Source organism: Micropterus salmoides, unplaced genomic scaffold (genome assembly GCF_014851395.1).
Source record: "Micropterus salmoides isolate LMB-PRFRI ecotype aquatic unplaced genomic scaffold, ASM1485139v1 Ms_hic_scaffold_18, whole genome shotgun sequence".
NCBI lineage: Eukaryota > Metazoa > Chordata > Actinopteri > Centrarchiformes > Centrarchidae > Micropterus > Micropterus salmoides.
Genome location: NW_024040928.1, coordinates 20,541,513 through 20,558,984, shown reverse-complemented (window position 1 = coordinate 20,558,984; position 17,472 = coordinate 20,541,513). Strand labels below are relative to the sequence as shown.

General features: G+C 37.2%; 1 protein-coding gene across 16 annotated transcripts in view; it reads left to right on the top strand.

The window, feature by feature from the left end:
* Window positions 1–17,472, top strand: part of ptprk (protein tyrosine phosphatase receptor type K) — a 119,029-nt gene that overhangs the window by 81,767 nt on the left and 19,790 nt on the right. For 12 of the 16 annotated variants that reach the window (XM_038726087.1, XM_038726090.1, XM_038726089.1 and 9 more), the window contains 11 exons: window positions 989–1,171; window positions 1,325–1,444; window positions 1,914–2,023; window positions 2,139–2,340; window positions 2,440–2,545; window positions 2,941–3,013; window positions 3,300–3,422; window positions 5,195–5,269; window positions 5,456–5,492; window positions 12,447–12,582; window positions 16,191–16,220. In XM_038726087.1, the coding sequence (XP_038582015.1) occupies window positions 989–1,171; window positions 1,325–1,444; window positions 1,914–2,023; window positions 2,139–2,340; window positions 2,440–2,545; window positions 2,941–3,013; window positions 3,300–3,422; window positions 5,195–5,269; window positions 5,456–5,492; window positions 12,447–12,582; window positions 16,191–16,220 (1,195 nt within the window). The remainder of the gene's footprint in view (window positions 1–988; window positions 1,172–1,324; window positions 1,445–1,913; window positions 2,024–2,138; window positions 2,341–2,439; window positions 2,546–2,940; window positions 3,014–3,299; window positions 3,423–5,194; window positions 5,270–5,455; window positions 5,493–12,446; window positions 12,583–16,190; window positions 16,221–17,472) is intronic. The other 4 variants (XM_038726096.1, XM_038726088.1, XM_038726099.1 and 1 more) reach the window with 1 other exon arrangement.

The window sequence follows — 17,472 nt, the reverse complement described above, 5'->3', positions numbered from 1 at the left end:
TAGATCAAGTAGTGACTGCTGTGTGAGTGGTAGACAGTGATGTTTCTTCTAGAGTAACAGCAACCTTCTTGCCTTGAGTTGTATCAGCTCTTGTTAGAGAGGTAATTTCTTCCCTAGAGAAATGACTCTTCTACAACAATTTGTAGCTGCTTAAGATTATAGCTTTCCTACAGAAAACGGCAGCTTCTCCAGGTAGATAGGTAACCACTGCATCTTGAGCAGTAGAGTTGCTCTTCTATGTGAGGTGGTCTGCCATTACTGTTTAATGGCTGGGGAAGCACAAGTTGGTGAACATTCATGAGAATGTAGTGCCTGAAATATAATGGACTGAAATGAGAAGGCAGAAAGCAGATAAGGACATGTTTAGTTTTGTGTTTGCGGTCTTGTCTGTGTGGAGGTGGGTGGGGTCTAGGGGGTTATTGATCCAGTTAAATGAGCCAGTTAAGGTAATTAAAGCCCTGGGCAGGCTGGAGAGAAGGTAGATTATATTGACAATAATAGTTCTGAATACACATAAAAAATGGAAACCAAAGACGTGTCTTGTAGAAGTTATTGCATTTGAGAAATGGTTAAATAGCAGTGAGGAACAGAAACAGATGTTCGTAAAAACCCTTTTGTTTCATCTTGGGGAAAATGTTGACTCAGCACTCTAGCTATTGCTCTTTTTTTTCTTTCTTTCTTTCTTGGCAGCGCACGTACATTTGCCTCTTACACACAGTGCACCGGAATTGTAAACCCCAGAAATGCTGTAATTCGGAGTTCACCAAAGTAATACTGTATCTCATCCAAATAGTGATTATTTGTTTTATTTTAATGGCATATTTATTATCAGAATGCTACAGTCTAACACAGTGCATATGGCAGCAATCTGTTGAGTTACTCATGAAAACTCATGAGATTGTCACAATGGGGCATACAAAGTCAGAAATCATCTCCTCATCATTTTGGTTTACCTTCTTTCCCTGTGTTCTCCTCTGTTTCTCTGTAGAACCTATGCGGACTCCTAAGAGGCTAAAGATTGCTGAAACCAGGTCTCGTCTGATAGCGGTGGACTGGGAATCGTTGGGTTACAACATCACTCGCTGTCACACCTTTAACGTCACCATCTGCTACCATTATATGACTGCCAACAACCGTAGCAAAGCTGACTGCTTGGACATGGACCCCAAAGGTAAAACTCAGTTTAACTATTATTATAGGCTTTATTACTGTTACTTATACTGCTGTTTTACTGTAATTGAATACTGTAGCCATAAATGCATTTAAAAAGTTATAGATTATTGTTTTTTGATGATTGTTTTTCCTTCTCTTTTTTTCTCCTTAGCACCACGCCACCTGGTGGGGAACCTGCCACCCTACACCAATGTCAGTCTGAAGATGATTCTGACTAATCCCGAGGGACGTAAAGAAAGTGATGAGACCATCATACAAACTGACGAAGATGGTGCGATACACAAATCACACTTTATCTTGTATCTATGTATTTATTTTCTAATTATAAAAAAATATGTGTTCTTATTTGAATATAGTTTGTATGTTAGCTTTAAAAATAAGGGTTAAAGTAAAAAAGTTAATTCTATTTACAGCTACTTTGACAGTTTAGGTGCTGGGAAGTACTACAAATTAAAAAGCCCAAAAACAGATCACGACTAGTGCTGTTCTGAATAAACAAGGCATATCACATCCTACCTTTGTTGCTGATATTTTTGGGAATGCCACATTAAATGAAGAAAGATCTATAACTTTGGGGTACATTTATTACTTCAACATGTATTAGGAAAGTCATTGCTGTGTGTGCTGTAGTTTGTCTGTATTTATTGGGAACTTCTTCATTTGGAGGACATCATTTTACTGTTGATTTTATTAGCACTGTATAATTTTGTCTCTGTGTGTGTGTGTGTGTGTGTTAACAGTTCCAGGCGCAGTTCCCAGTCAGTCACTAAGAGCCACTCCATTTGAAGACAGAATCCTTCTTTACTGGAAGGAACCGAGTGAACCAAATGGAGTCATCATACAATATGAGGTACTATTACCTTAAGCAGTAGAAATAGTAATAGTTGTAGCAGCCTAACTATCACAATCTCAGTGGGGAAAATACTGTATATAAACCAGGATTCTGTCTCTCTGTCCCACCTCAGATCAGCTACAGTGGTGTGCGTTCATTTGACCCTTCAGTGCCTCTCCAGCGGCCGGGACTCACGGTGTCTCTGCCCTCAAACGCCACACATCACCTGTTTTCCCAGCTCCACCCCGGTGTCACGTACCAACTCTCTATACGCGCATCCACCTCCAAAGGGTTTGGACCCGCAACCACCCTCAATGTGACTACTAATATTTCAGGTAGAAAATACGTTTTAAAACATTTTTTTGTCACATATGTTTTTTCGGGATCTCATTTTAGCAAAGTGATACATGGACACTACTGTGCTCTTTCTTCAGCCCCGACAATAGATGAGTACGACGGGTCAGAGGCCTTCCTGAATGAAACGGCAACAACCATCACTGTCCTGCTCAAACCTGCCCAGGCCAAAGGAGCACCTATAAGGTAGACATGCATATTTACATACATGTACAGTATATACAGTATATACCCAAACCAGACTTACGTCACACCAGCCTGTATTTGGCTAGAGACTATTTTTCTTACTTTTAGCATGTATTGTATATTGTACATATGTAGTTCTTTCATTAATGTAAAGTAACCATTAAGCCATACAAAACAAAACAACATGAAGTACTTCTTTTTGCAAAGATATTTCTGTAAAATACAGAGGTTATCAAATAAGAGGTTGCTAAATGGTAATTAAATTAGCGAGGCCACATAAACATGACACATAACGACACAATCTGTTAAGAGTAGACCTAAGAAATATTTTGTTCATCATGACTTTATTAGTGACACTCATTTAATAACGTATTTATGTTGTTTCTTGTCTACAGTGCGTACCAGATTGTAGTTGAGGAAGTGAATCCTCAGCGGACTCGTCGTCAGGCTTCCTCTGACTGTTATGAGGTGATTATTAATTTGTTCTACATACGTTTACAAAGCCATGCCTTTACAACATATCAAATATACATGTATTTGTTTACAGCTGTACTTGTACTGAAGAGCTACGTTCCAAAAAAAGATTAATTTGTAGATATCCTCCATTTGACTCCGTAGACCATGGATCCAAGCTCTTATAAAGCAAACCTTTTATTTGCAGAAGAAAATATCCATTTTAACTGAAACTACATTATTTTTGTGAGCCAGATTTATAGACATATTATTTTCAAAGTAAATATATCCTCTTTCCCAGGTCCCAGTTTCCTACCACAGTGCATCTAGTGGTGGATCTCCATATTATTATGCCGCCCAGCTGTCCCCCAGCAACCTGCCTGAGCCGCTCCCCTTCACTGTGGGAGACAACAAGACATATCAGGTAAGCCTTTTTTATCTGAGTAACATATTCTGTACGTAGTGCAGCAAAAACGTATAGGCATGTGCACTTTACATCCAGAAAAATAGGTAACAGACAAGGGGCAATTAAGTTTGACATAACTTTAACAGTCCACTACTCGAGAGCCCACAGTGAACACATACAGTCAGAATCAGAATCAGAAAGCTTTGTTGCCCGGCAGAGACATCAGGATCTATATATGTCGGTGAGAGAGGGCAGTTGTGTGTTGGTGATGTTCTGAGCTGATCTAATAACTCTCTGTTGTGCCTTTTTGTCAGCCTCAGTGCAGCTTGTGAACCATACCAGAATGTTGTGAGAAAGGATACTTTCAACAGAACCTCTGTAAAAGGAAATCAGAAGCTTCTGACACAGGTTCACCTTCTTCAGTGCCTTTAGAAAATAGAGGCACTGCTGAGCCTTTTTCACAAGCGTGATAGTGTTAATAGTCCATTTGAGGTCCTCAGAGATTTGTATACCCAGGAATCTGAAGTTGCTAACTCGCTAAATATCCTTTGATGTATAGAGGAGCATATTCTTCTTCCTTCCTCCTAAAGTCAAATATCAGTTCTTTTGTTTTGGAGGGGTTGAGTACCAGGTTGTTAATGTGGCACCATGCAGTCAGTTTCTGGACTTCATCCCTGCAGGCAGACTCATCGCTGTTTTGTACGAGGCCCACCATAGTTGTATCGTCCGCAAATTTAATGAAGGTGTTATTGTTGTGGGTTGGTGTGCAGTCATAGGTGTATAGAGTGTTAAGCAGAGGATTCGGCACGCATCCCTGGGGGACTCCAATGCTGTGTCAGAAGCGGGGAGTGAAAGGACCCCATCGTGACTGACTGTGGATGGTTGGTTAGGAAGTCCATGATCCATCTGCATGTGTGCAGACTGACACCAGTTTCGACACCATTCTGCTGGGGATGATGGTATTAAACGCAGAGCATTCTCACATATGAGACGCGATGTTCTGCTGTGTGAAGAGCAGTGTTGATGGCATCTTCTGTTGACCTATTTGCTCTGTAAGCATATTGGTGTTGGTCCAGAGTGGGAGGGAGAGAGGATTTTATGTGTTTTAAGACAAGCTTCACAAAGCAATTTGTCACAGTAGAGGTAAGGGCCACAGGTCTTTAGTCATTTAGGCTCCTGATAGGTGTTTTCTTGGGTACTGGGACAATGGTGGCAGATTTAAAGCATTTAGGAACAGTGCATGTTGATAGAGATAGGTTAAAGATGTTTGTGAATACCTCTGCCAGCTGGTCTACACAGTCCCTAAGAACCATCACTGGTGTGCCGTTGGGGCCAGCCGCCTTCCTGGGATTCACACCACAGGGCACTCCTCTGACATCCTCTGTACATCCACCAAGGCTGAAAAGTCCAAATGTTTAGAAATGTCCAGTTTAAATCAGAATCCTGGTCTTCATTGAAATCTGGCGCATTTATCATGTGCTATATGAATGTGCCAGAGTTTTTTTATTTAAGCAAATGCAGTAATTCAAGAGAAAATGGGGAAAATGTACATACCGTACATGTCTATGCAGAAAGTTTCTGGATCCCCGATATGCACAAAAAACAGCACCAAAATAATCTCTTTCATGGTCTTGTCCTACCTTTCCATCTGATTGAATTAAAATCTGTCATTATTATTGAAACCAATAAGACAAAACTCATTCATTTTTAGCAGAATGAAATCAGTAGCTGACAATCTACGTATATTTAGGCTCATATAAAGTTGATAATCTTTTCATTTTAACCCCCAGGGTTTCTGGAATCCTCCACTGGCTCCAAGAAAGAACTATAACATCTACCTTCAAGCTGTGAGCAGCACAGAGAGGGTAAAGAAATATTTATTTATGAAAAGTAATCACACAGTGAACTTACACCTCTCACCTGCCAGCTGCTCTGAGTAAATATACTGTTTGTACACATTTAAAGAGACACACTAATTACTTTTGGTTGATGGTATAGTTTGCATAGGGTGTGTGGACTTGGGAGTCTAATTTTGTCTTTTCTTTTTTCAGGAAACTAAGACACAGTGTCTGAGGCTGGCTACTAAAGGTAAGACCTCACTGTTGATACCACTTTCTGTCAAAAATTAACTGGACAATCAGATGCAACTCAGGTGGTTAGAAACGTTTCCAGAATTTGGCCGCTGAGAAAACTAATTGCAGAATAATTTTTTGGATATCGTAATGATAGGACAGTAACTATATTTTATGTATTTTTGTGTCTCGTCGATTTTGCTTATCTTCTGTTGTTGAGTGGCTTATCATCCCTTAATGATTGTTGTTAATCTGATCTTTTATTATATTTCCTGTTGACTGATATTACAGATTGTTTTGATACAATATAACTGTGTTTACAATCTGGCCAGTCCCTTACTCCAATGTGAGAGCTCAAGTTCAGCGGAGAAGGGTATGTTCCTGGATTATGAGTATTTGTGGGGACAATATAATGTTGTGCATGTTGTGAGAGAGAAAAGACTTTCGTGTTATGTGATTGTGTGCACATTTAGTCCCTGTATGTGCACACAGTCTAAATGTCATGTTTTTACTTGCAGCCATATGTTAATAGATTATCAGACTGGTTTAAAATGGTGTGGAGTTAATCCCCATGCAACCACACATAAGTACATACACAGAAACACACACAAGTGCACACACACTGTTTTCAGGAAAGATTTTTTAAATGCTGCTGATGGATCAGAGTTTAGCTGTGTAGAGTAAGGGATAAATAGAAAAATACATGTTTTCAATGAAATTGAGGTGGTTGGTAGCGTTGCGCTTTAAGCAGTTAGGACATTGAAGTATTAATTTGTTTTTGTTATTCCGTATTTATTAATGCATAACTAGAAGGCTAACCGAGGTGAAAAGATGAATCAAAATAGAATATGCCTACTTTTTTACTAAAGCTGTAACTGCATCATGGTTATTTTCAGCCGGGGGCCTAATTTTCTTGTTCTTTAGATATGCTAGAGGTGTTGTGCAGTGTTAATGGTTAATGTTGGTGTGACAAAGAACAGTCAACTGGTGCTGAAAATAACAGTCATTTTCATCATCCATTCATCAGCTCATTATTTGATTAATCGATTAATTTTTTTGTTGTTAAAATGCCCAGCGCATTTTTTCACAGCTCGAGCTGACATATTTAAATTGTTCCTTTTCTCCAACAGAGCCCAAACATATTCAAATTACAAAAATAAAACAGGTAAACACAGCAAATGAGGAGCAGGAGTTAATTATCAATTATCAAAATAGTGGATAGAGGATATATTTTTTGCCAACCGACCAATCAATTAATCATCTAATCTTTTCAGCTCTACAGTCAGCAGTCATGAACAGACAGCAATAAATAAAGAATAAACAGGATATGTTTGTGGCTTTTTTCAAAAGTTGATTATATTCATGTTAATATAAGCATTTAATTTTAATATAAATACCATGGTCAAATCTTTTTTGTGTTGCCACATATCCACAATATAGAAGGTTAATGTCATATTTACAAAACATCCAATAAGGTGTGGTGAACACAGCATCTCAGTATTTGAATGTTGTACTTGCGAGCCTAGTTCTGTAGTTTTAATCCCTTTCTGTACTCAACAGATGGTCCTTGCTTTGACCTTCTAGTGCTAAAGGATCATAAAACTACACACTAAAAGTGACAAAGTCATCAGCACAAACAGCCATAATGAATTAATGATTATGGCTGTTTAAGTTGTGTTTTTTTATAATGACTCATCTAGGCACAGACACTGTAAGCTTCTTTAGGTGATAAATACTGTGGTATGTGTCCCTATAAAACAGAACGATAGATAAATTGAAATAAAATAATGGCTAAAAGTTGAAAAATTTAGTAGTTGAAATTATTGTATAAGTTGAGATATTTGCAGTTAATATAAAAGTGTGTGGCCCTTCCTTTGATTCACTTATTCACCTATTTTCGCTTTAGTTCACAGAGTTCAATGTGACCAAGATGTGTAAGCCAGTAAGCTCATAGGAAACTGATTCCATGTGATAGATCAAAGGTGTGAAATGCCTGTAAGGTGTCATGTTTTCACCTTAAAATAAGCAAAAATTGTGGAAAGTTCTTGTGTTTCCAGTTTCATCACATTTCAAGAATTGCTGGTGCTTGTAGTTACTAGAACAGTTGGTTAAGGAAAGAGATGACACTGTCTTTCTAGCCTGAGGAGGTCTGAGTGAAGATGAAAGACTTATTCTATTTTTTTTTAATAAGGCAGAAAGGCTCACTAATGGACAGAGAGGTCAGACGACTGTCCCTTCCTCGCTCGCTCTCTCCCGCCCTCTGCATGTGTGTGTGCACTCAGCCGTGCATCCAGGAGGGAGGATTAAGTGATGGTGGTCCCATTAGGTCATCTGGGGTATTGTGTATTGTCATTGCTGCCTCAGGGTATTTTGTGTGTGTTTGTGGCTGTGTGGGTAAGTTGTGAGTGTACTGACCTGGATAATTTTTTCAGACATTAAGAGCTACTGCCAATATTATGAGGTCAGACTTAGAACCTTTTAAAGATTGTTTTTCTTGTTTTGTTATGTCTTGTTTTGATACCCTTTGCCCATTGATTCCTGGTCATTGGAGAAAAAGAAGTAACTACAGTGTTGGTTTGTGCAATTAACCAAAAAGTCACGAGGAAATTTTCATACAGGCACAAATGCAAAATGATCTGGAGTCATAGAGTCACCCTTGTTTAACATAAAACAATAAATTGGTGGTTGTTTAATATCTGACCTACATTTGACCTAGAATTTGTTAACAGCACAAGTAACAGCAGCACGACGCAAACTGGATTTTTGAGGCTGATACCTCAATAATCATCAAAAATTATATGTCAGCCAATCTTATTTTTACAAACTTGTAATATAAAAAAAATATGTGGATGCCTTTAAATTTTTTAATTTATTAAACTTGTCACTGCTCTGTGGTGGACAAATAATGTAATGGAGACACTGTTTCTAAGTTACCTCATTACCATCCACCCATTAATCTATCGTCAACTGCTTATCCTGTGTACAGGGTTGCGGGGGGCTGCAGCCAATCCCAGCTGACATCGGGCGAAAGGCGTTACCTCATTACCTTTTTAGTATTTCTTTATTATAATTTATTTTCACTTATTAATCAACATATAAACCAAATATTTCAGCAATAAGCTTAATATTGGCCAATATACAGTGCAATAAAATTCAAATTAATTATTTAAAAATCATACAATGAGATTTTCTGGATTTTTGTTTTAGATTCCATCTCTCACAGTTGAAGTGTACCTATGATAAAAATTACAGACCACTACATGCTTTGTAAGTCGGAAAACCTGCAAAATATGGGTTTTGTTCTCCCCATTGTATCAGTCTAACTATAAGTAACTCCAGGTCATATATTCGGCAGCAAATATATATATATATATATATATATATATATATATTTTTTTTTTCTTAATAAAAAATCTTGGAAATTGTATTTATTTGTCTCCAGAAACATTATGGACATCAGAAGTTTTAATAATAATACTCATACTGAGTATTTTTAATACACTGTATAAATATAGTGTCAATAAGACATCCACCCATAGAAAGACTAAAACCAACAATGAATTGAACCTACTAAGTGTTTATTTTATGCCACATACAAACTATTAAAAACACATGAATGAATCGCATTGTTGCACAGGATGATATGCTACTGTATTACCATAAAGATGGGCACTGTGGTTTATTTTTAGTCTTTCCCACATTCACAGTTGTGCTGTTGAAAATACTCTGGACTAAATGTGCACTAAATGCGTATTAATCCGCAGCTGAAAATAGTCCCCAACAAATGCACAGTTTACTCCTGTTTGAGTGACGTTTGCTAAAAACTAGAGTGCTCAGCTGTTTTAGAAAATGATTTAGCCTTTAATAAAATAATATATTTGTAAAAGATTTACTGTAAGTGTTAGGGCTTAGGGCTGAGTGCCAGAACTGAGACAAACATTGTTGGGTTCGGTCTTTTCGTGGAATTTGCTGACAATAAGAAAGATATAGAATAACGCCAACCTTATCCTGTCAAAGCACTTATTTGGCTGATACATCACTGCTCATGTTTCATCTGTCAATCTGAGTCCTGTGTAATATTGTTACATAACTAGATGGTGCTAGATGGAGGCATTTCAAAGATTTCAGCGGCAGAAACATTTTATAACAAAATAATATGTTAAAGTCACAAATATTGGGGGAGATAAAGAGAGAGAGATTGGGAGATTATGTTTATCTTGTTGATGTTTGGTATTAGAGGTGGATTATTGTTTGATAAATGTATTGCATTATATTGAGTTTTGTGCATATATCTTTGTGTTGGATTATTTGGATTATCATAATGCATGATAATGTTCTTACGTTGCAGTACGAACTATTCTGGTGTTATGGGATCAGATCACTAAGCTCAGGAGCATGAAAACAGCTGCCTGCTCTTTCTGTTGACTTTCTGTCCATGATCAGCATGGTTGAATCCCCTCTCCAGCGCCCACTCTGCCTGAAACCTAATTTGGGAATTATATTCCAAACAGACGAAGTCAGGGAGTTAGACAATTATCTAATGTCACCAGGAACAGAAATTAGTTTGACTAAAAGTGATGTACTGTGACATTGGTGCATAAACATTGGACAGCTACAGTCAAATTGCATTTCCCAATGAGAGCATGATGAAGGATAACCTGAAATACACTGAAAAGACACAGTGCAAGACATTCAATTGAGCATTTTTTTATTTGTGAATTTCTAGTCAATGTGTGATCATTTTTTGTTTTTTTTGTGTGGTTGCAGCTTTTTTAGTAGTGCTTGTGCAGCGAGTTCACTGGTTCAGTACATTTACCGTCAGGTGATAAAACAAACTGAATGAGAAGCTGAAATCTGTGTAAGCGGAGTGTTTTCAGTTCAAATGAAACTCCTCTTGCAGATGGTACAGGGCAGGGATAAGCATTGCTTCCAGTGATTCTCAGTTACTGTCTTTTCACAGGATTTAATCTTTACAGTGTACAAGAAAATGTAAAATAGTTAAATTAACTCATTTCTAATGAATAGTGTTTTAGCCATGCTAACGTCATGGCTCTAGAGGTGGCAGTGTCAGTCAATTGGTTTACCAACAACCCTTACATTTAACCGCAGCTGTACTTTGTGATTTGTGATAAATAGCAAATGTAAGCATGCTAATATGCTAAATAAAGATGATGAACATGGTAAACATGTGGCATGTTAGTCACTTGTGATTGCCAACATTTTAGCATTGTGACGTTAGCATTTTTACCTCAAAGCTCTGCTGTGCGAAAGAGCCACTAGCATGGCTATAGACTTATAGGGTCCGTAGAGTCTTGTTTCTTTTTTGTGTTGCTAAAGCTATATCTATGTTATGCCCAGATATCTACTATAAAACACATACTCTAAAATGTTCAGAGCTGTTCAGTAGAATCGACTGTTGTGGGTAGAAGCAATCTCTTCGTTATTACATAGCAGTCATTTTAATGAAGATTGTACTGTTTATCTCAATACTTTAATCTGTGAGTGAAATTAGCATCTCAAACAAAACTTCTGGCTGTATTTGCATCATAAATGAGCAGTTACCATGACATTTATGTTGGCAGTTGTCTTGATATTTACCTGATCTTTAGTACAGGAATGATTAAACCATCCTATTTTAAAGAACATCAGAATATGTTTCTTTATCACACTCACCACTTCCCTGATATAAGGGCATTTTATAGAGACATCTTGAGAGAAAGCAAACACAATTCCTGAGGCTGTTGGGTGGCATACTTAGCCTTAGGTGACACAGGGTTGTGTGAATACTTCAAAATAGTGCCAAAATTCTATTACTTGTGTAACAGGCTTATAGTCAGTGTAAGAGAGCAACATTTTAGAAGCGTGGAGGTCTATACCACTGAAGATGCAGGGATCCTGCAAGGTTTACTTGGCTGGTGGTGGGTTTGATTTTATTTGACTGGTTTGCTGTCCCAGAAGATGTTTCAAAAACTGAAGGTTTGGGTACCTAGAAAACATCATCACTTTTCTTTGTACAATATCATGCAGCTCTTTTACAAATAAAAACACACTCTGTAGGAAACCCCAGATGGTAAAGCTCTTGAAGATAATTCCAACTGTTCAGTTTCATAACCTGCTGCTGAAGAAATACTTTTTGATTTTACAAAAACAAAATCTGCATCTTAGTAGTTGTATTGAAAGCTAGAGAAATGTAGCCTGTCAATTAAAAGAAATCTAATATACACATGTATTTTGCATATGGCTGAAAGCTTTTTTAATTGGTCGACAGTTTTCAAACAACAGTGGAAAACTGTAACAGTACAAAAAGGAATCTCAAACTTGCTTTTAGTAGTAGCAAAGGTTTTAGTAGTTTGGTGATTGAAATTTCATGTTACAGTGTGAAAGACGTTTGTTCTTGGGGTTTTTTCTTCTTCTTTTCTGCTGTCCAGCAAACATTAGCTCAAGGGGGGAAAAACTACTTTTCACATCCCTTATTAATTATATTCAATTGTTTCCCTAAGATTTTGAAGTCCTGCTGAGATGTCCCTTTAATGTCAGTTAGCAGCTTTCCACTGAAGATTTTACTTTTATTTTAATAATTAGGTCCATGGGTATGGTAGTTTTAGTGACGGTTTTCACTTTGCGTCCATCCATCCATCGTCAACCGCTTATCCTGCGTACAGGGTTGCCGGGGGCTGGAGCCAATCCCAGCTGACATTTGGCGAAAGGCGATACCTCATTACCTTTTTAGTATTTCTTTATTACAATTTATTTTCACTTATTGATCAACATATAAACCAGATATTTCAGCAATAAGCTGATAAAGTACATCAGTTTTTTAAAAAGGGGGATGCATGGAAAATTGCCCTTTCTTATGATTTCACTCCTAATACTACAAAAGAATCAGTAATTACTGTTGTATTCTAGTAAATAATTTTTTATATATATAGGGTCACAGTACTGATGTTGTTTTATTGTCATTATGTTATAGGTGCTACAGAAGAGCCAGAAGTCATCCCTGACCCCGCCAAGCAGACGGATCGGGTGGTGAAGATCGCTGGGATCAGTGCCGGTGTTCTCGTCTTTATACTGCTGGTGTTGGTAGCCATCCTATTGGTGAAGAAGAGGTGAGTAACAGTCAGCCTAACCACGTCCTCTAAAATGGCTTCAGTGAAGAGTTTCATGAAGAGTGCAAATACTATATGAAAAACAACACCAACACGCATGCAGATGCAAGAACACACAGACACAAATGTGCACCTAAATCCATTCTCTTGTTGTGTGTTGGTCCAGTATTTGCTGTAGTAACACCATCTTCCATCCATCCACCATAAACATTGATCTCCCTTCAGAACCAGCTCCTGAAGTTTGTTCTGTTTTTAAGGCAACAAATGGCTGAAGGCATGTTTTCCTGAGATATATTCGGAAATATGGCTTTTCCAAAATTAGAAACGTCTGCTTCACAGTTGTGTGATTTAGTGCAGGGGTTTTCAAAGTCTGAGATTGTGGGTCTCCCCTCAGACAAAGCTTGGGAAATAGCTTATATATAATAAAAAAAAAAAAATATATATATATATATATATATATATAAAAACCTAGAATATGGTATTGTAGAGATAAAGGGGAGACATAGATGACGGTCCATTGTGCATAATGTAGAAGGTGATTGAGGAAAAAGCTAAATGCTGGAAAGTGAAGGGTGGTTGGTTGGAGTTAAAGTTGAAAGTGTTGACAACAAAATTAATCTTTTTTTAAGCCTCTGTAGAGCACACATTGCCCCATGCACTTTATTTGCTTAGGTTCACACTAGAAAATACTTGAATGTAATGTTGTGTACTAGATTTCATACTTTAAAGTTGCTTAACAGGCATGATTAAGGCTTTTGTAGAAAATGTGAACATAGAGACTGAAATAATGATATTATTGTGTCTGTCTATATGTGCATCATACTTCACTTCTAGAAAAGCGTTTGAGAAGAGTCACAGTTGGTCCTGGTGTCACTATAACGTTTCAGCCTGTGATGTGTTACTTTAGGTCAGGGCTCCACCATGTGGTGGCTACACACAGCTACAACATGAGAATGCCGCTGCAGTTTTTAAGCAGTAGTGAGAAGATAACCCTTACATATGTCTGTAACATTTCCTTCAGACACCTGGTAAGCTTGTGCTATTGTCCTATTTCTGTAATGGGTTAGCATGGCTACTGTATGCCTATGAAGCATCACAAGTTGTTTTTGCCTCACCAAAAGTAATTTAATATATAGTGCTCCACAAACATGTTGTTTCGGGTTTATTATCATGACATCATGTAGTAAACCACTACAGTAATTAGCGTTGTTGTAGCATTACACTACCATATTCCTCGTCCTTTCTAGTAGGATATGAACATCATCAGACACTGAAGTAAAATAATACACAGAATATTGTTATTGTGTCTAACTATGACACACCGCAAGGCAGTTCACAGTGGCTTAACTGAACTGTGTTATCTAACCATGTCGAAAGTCTATGAAGCTGTTACAACCATCTTTGTGTTTTAATTTCGTCCCCCACCCTAACACTAATGAGTTTTTGTCTTACACATGACCCGCTCTCTTTTCATCAAATTTCTGAGTAACTGTAAGGTTACATGAGGTTCAATTATGTCTCCGGGTTTGTGTGTGCATATGTGCATGCACATTTTTAAGTCATGTACACGAGTGTATGTGTATAATAATTAAACATGTCATTCTTCCTGTGACCTTTCAATTAAAATCTGGTGTATCTGAGTACCTCATTAAAAAGAAAATAATTAGGACTTTAATTTGCATATTCAGGGAAGATACATTCATGAGAAGTGCATCAAATCACATCTTTTGCGATTATGATAGAAAGTATCAACATAAATAGCGTTGTTTGCTCATTGACCACATTACAAGAAATTTAACATTAATCATCTCCTCTGAACACTAAAGTATTGCATCTTGCCAGAGGCTTTAGAGAGTAACCAGGCAGTCTCTCAATACAACCAATCATGATCTCACTCAGCAAATCAAAAACAATTAGAGACAATAAATTACAGTCAGTAATGAACTCTTGTCACCGGAGAAGCTCCTGACCTCCATATTATTATTGTAATTCTCTGAATGAATGCATGTGATCCAGCGTTTGTGCTGTAGCTTTAGTGTGAAAGTGTAATCGTAAATGGTTATCAAAGGACATGAGCTTAAATGCAGGGGTAGAAATATTAGATTTATTGTAGAAGCCGTTGCTATCTTTTTGATACCCAGCATTCTTTGAAATATACTCACTATCGTCCAAAAACTTGACCGTGTTTGAGCTCTAGTTTGCACTCACTGGCCTGATTACTGTAAGATCTTATACTGAACATCATCTCTCCCCTGAGGATTTCAGGCCCTTTGATAATAGAAAATTGGTCCAAATTGAAAGATAATGCAGAGGCAACTGTTATTTACGACTCTGTAACTGCACACACAGCCTGGAGGAACTGAATTCACTGTCTGTTTTTGTTTTGAACTCTATGACTGCACTCATGCATTTGACTTGAAATGAGTGTTAGCACTAAGTCACTAAGCATTTAAGGTACTAGGATGACTGTGTTCCTGAAAAGCTAAACATCATATTAAAATGTTATATTTAGGTTGATTTCTGAGAGGTTGAAACTACATATTAACTACAATTCACAAAATGAACAGCTGAATAGGATTGTTATTAGTGGAAACAATTAATATTTCCAAGTAAGTATGTACTAAGTATGTTTCTAGGTATATACTTGTTAAATTTTTATTTATGTACAAGAACATATGATATTGTGTAGCAACCAACATCGGGTATACAAAATTGCATTTAAACTACTTAAAATGAGTCCTAAAAATCTGGTTTCAGTTATAATTTATATTTATTTTTAACTATGACATCATTTGTGTTGCGCTCTGAAAATAAATGTTCATTCTGGCATTTTTAAATTGGACTGTGACAACTGACTTAGCAGTAGCATTCTTGGAAACTGGCTTATCAATGATTATTTGTGATTTTATGTCACTCTCATGAGTAAACGGTTTTGTTGACAGCATTTAGTAGTTTTCCATAAAGGTTTCTGGGGAGATCAATCATCATTGTCATTGAACCTTTACAACTCTGAACAATACTGCATCTTTAAAATGGTGGGACATGATGACATGCAATGACATCATGCTTGCTTTACAGGAAGCGAGCTGCATCGTGTTACAGATCGGATAGCTTTGTATTAGTTTTGAAAAATTGTTTTCTACTATTAACTATTAACTATAACTATTCTTTGCACAAAGGAATGGTGATTGGCTGGTCAGGCCTAAACACCTCTAATCAGGGCTGTCCAGTTATAGAAAATGCAGCTTAAAAATAGTGCATGAATCTTTTAAATAAGACACTTCCAGAAACAAAGGAAAGACAGACTGCATGTTAGTAGTAGTAAAAATTATAGTTAGTTGGTAGTTTAATAGTAGCTTTATAAGTCTCTTAGCTTTTTTTGAAGTATTTATTTAGCATTAAACTTTTTACATTTTGAAAGAAATAGGGCCCATATTTTATTATTATTATTATTACACCCCCTTGCATGACCCTCAAGTTGTAGCAATCAAAAGGTGTTTTCTTCTGTTTCTGTTGTTGCTGGTTGGGACAGGACAGTATTGTCCTAATTTGCATATTCATGACCCTTGTGTCTCACTCTTTGCTTTCTGATTGGCTCACAACCCCAGGAGGACCTACTATTCATACTCTTATTACCTGTAAGTAAACAACCAATCAACAATCAGCTCACCCAGCTGCTGTTATCTTATTGGGCGATTTATTAGTGGCTAGTTGTTGTTATTTTTAAAGATGCAGTATACTTTTTTCAAGACAAAACACATTTTCAGCTCTGACCAACCAGCCAAAGTCATCCTCATTGACGCTTTGCCAGGGTGAGGGTCAATTCACTTTCATGTCAGTCAGGTCTTTAGTGAATTCCTTACATCCAACCATTTATATAAACATATTTAAATCCCTAGATATTGAAAATGTGTTTTTAGAGCAACATAATGTTGATGGTTTCCTGTCTAAAAATATAAATGCTGAATATTAGCAAATTTAGTGTCAGCTTCTATTAAAGGGACTGTGACAGTGAATTGACCTCAGCCGTGGTGTCCTCTACATGCTCCAAAGTTGCTCTGAAGCAGGCTTATAAAGGCCAAAGTTGGCCATAAACCACAACAAAGCAGGCCAGAGTGGGACGACACAGGCCTAAGCGTGTTATTTGAAAAAAGAATGCTGCACTTGTGACTTGTAGCTCTTTGTGTGCATGTAGTCATGTGATCATCCATCCGCCCATCAAGTCACAGGTATCATGGTAACTCTGCTACACATGCTCAGTGTCTCTTTCCTAGTTCCCGTCACAAAACAAGTCAGCTTCCTGTTTGGAGCACATGGGTCTGATTTTGGTAGTTCTTGGTGGGTTCTCTCGTGTTGTGGGTTCTCCCTTCTCTACTCTGTCTCTTATTGTCTCTCACTGGCTGTGACCAAAATGGATCCCTAATCACTTCCCTTAAAAAGTTTTATTTTTCAGTAACAAAATCATAGATAAATAAATATATATTTACATATATACAGTTACAGATCAATCATAAGTGTAAACCAAGGTGTTATTAGTTATGGATAGAGAAGTTATTTTGGTTTAATAAGATGGGCAGATGGGACCCTTTTCACTACTTTAGCACGAGGTCACCACCATTCTTTGTTTACCAGGAAGTAGCAGTTTTCCAAGACACTAATGAAAAGATAATTCAGCATCGGTTCAAAGACATTTTTCATAATAATATTCTCTTTTTGTCCTCATACAGACCATTTAATCTTTTTAACCATGTTTCACATTTATAAATTCATGTCATGGCATATTTTATCAAACCACTCTTAAAAGATATTACAGTAGATCTTATGAACACATGTTGAGCTCGAATTTTACCGTTAAAATTCAAGCCTTAAAAATTAATAAAAAATTAATAA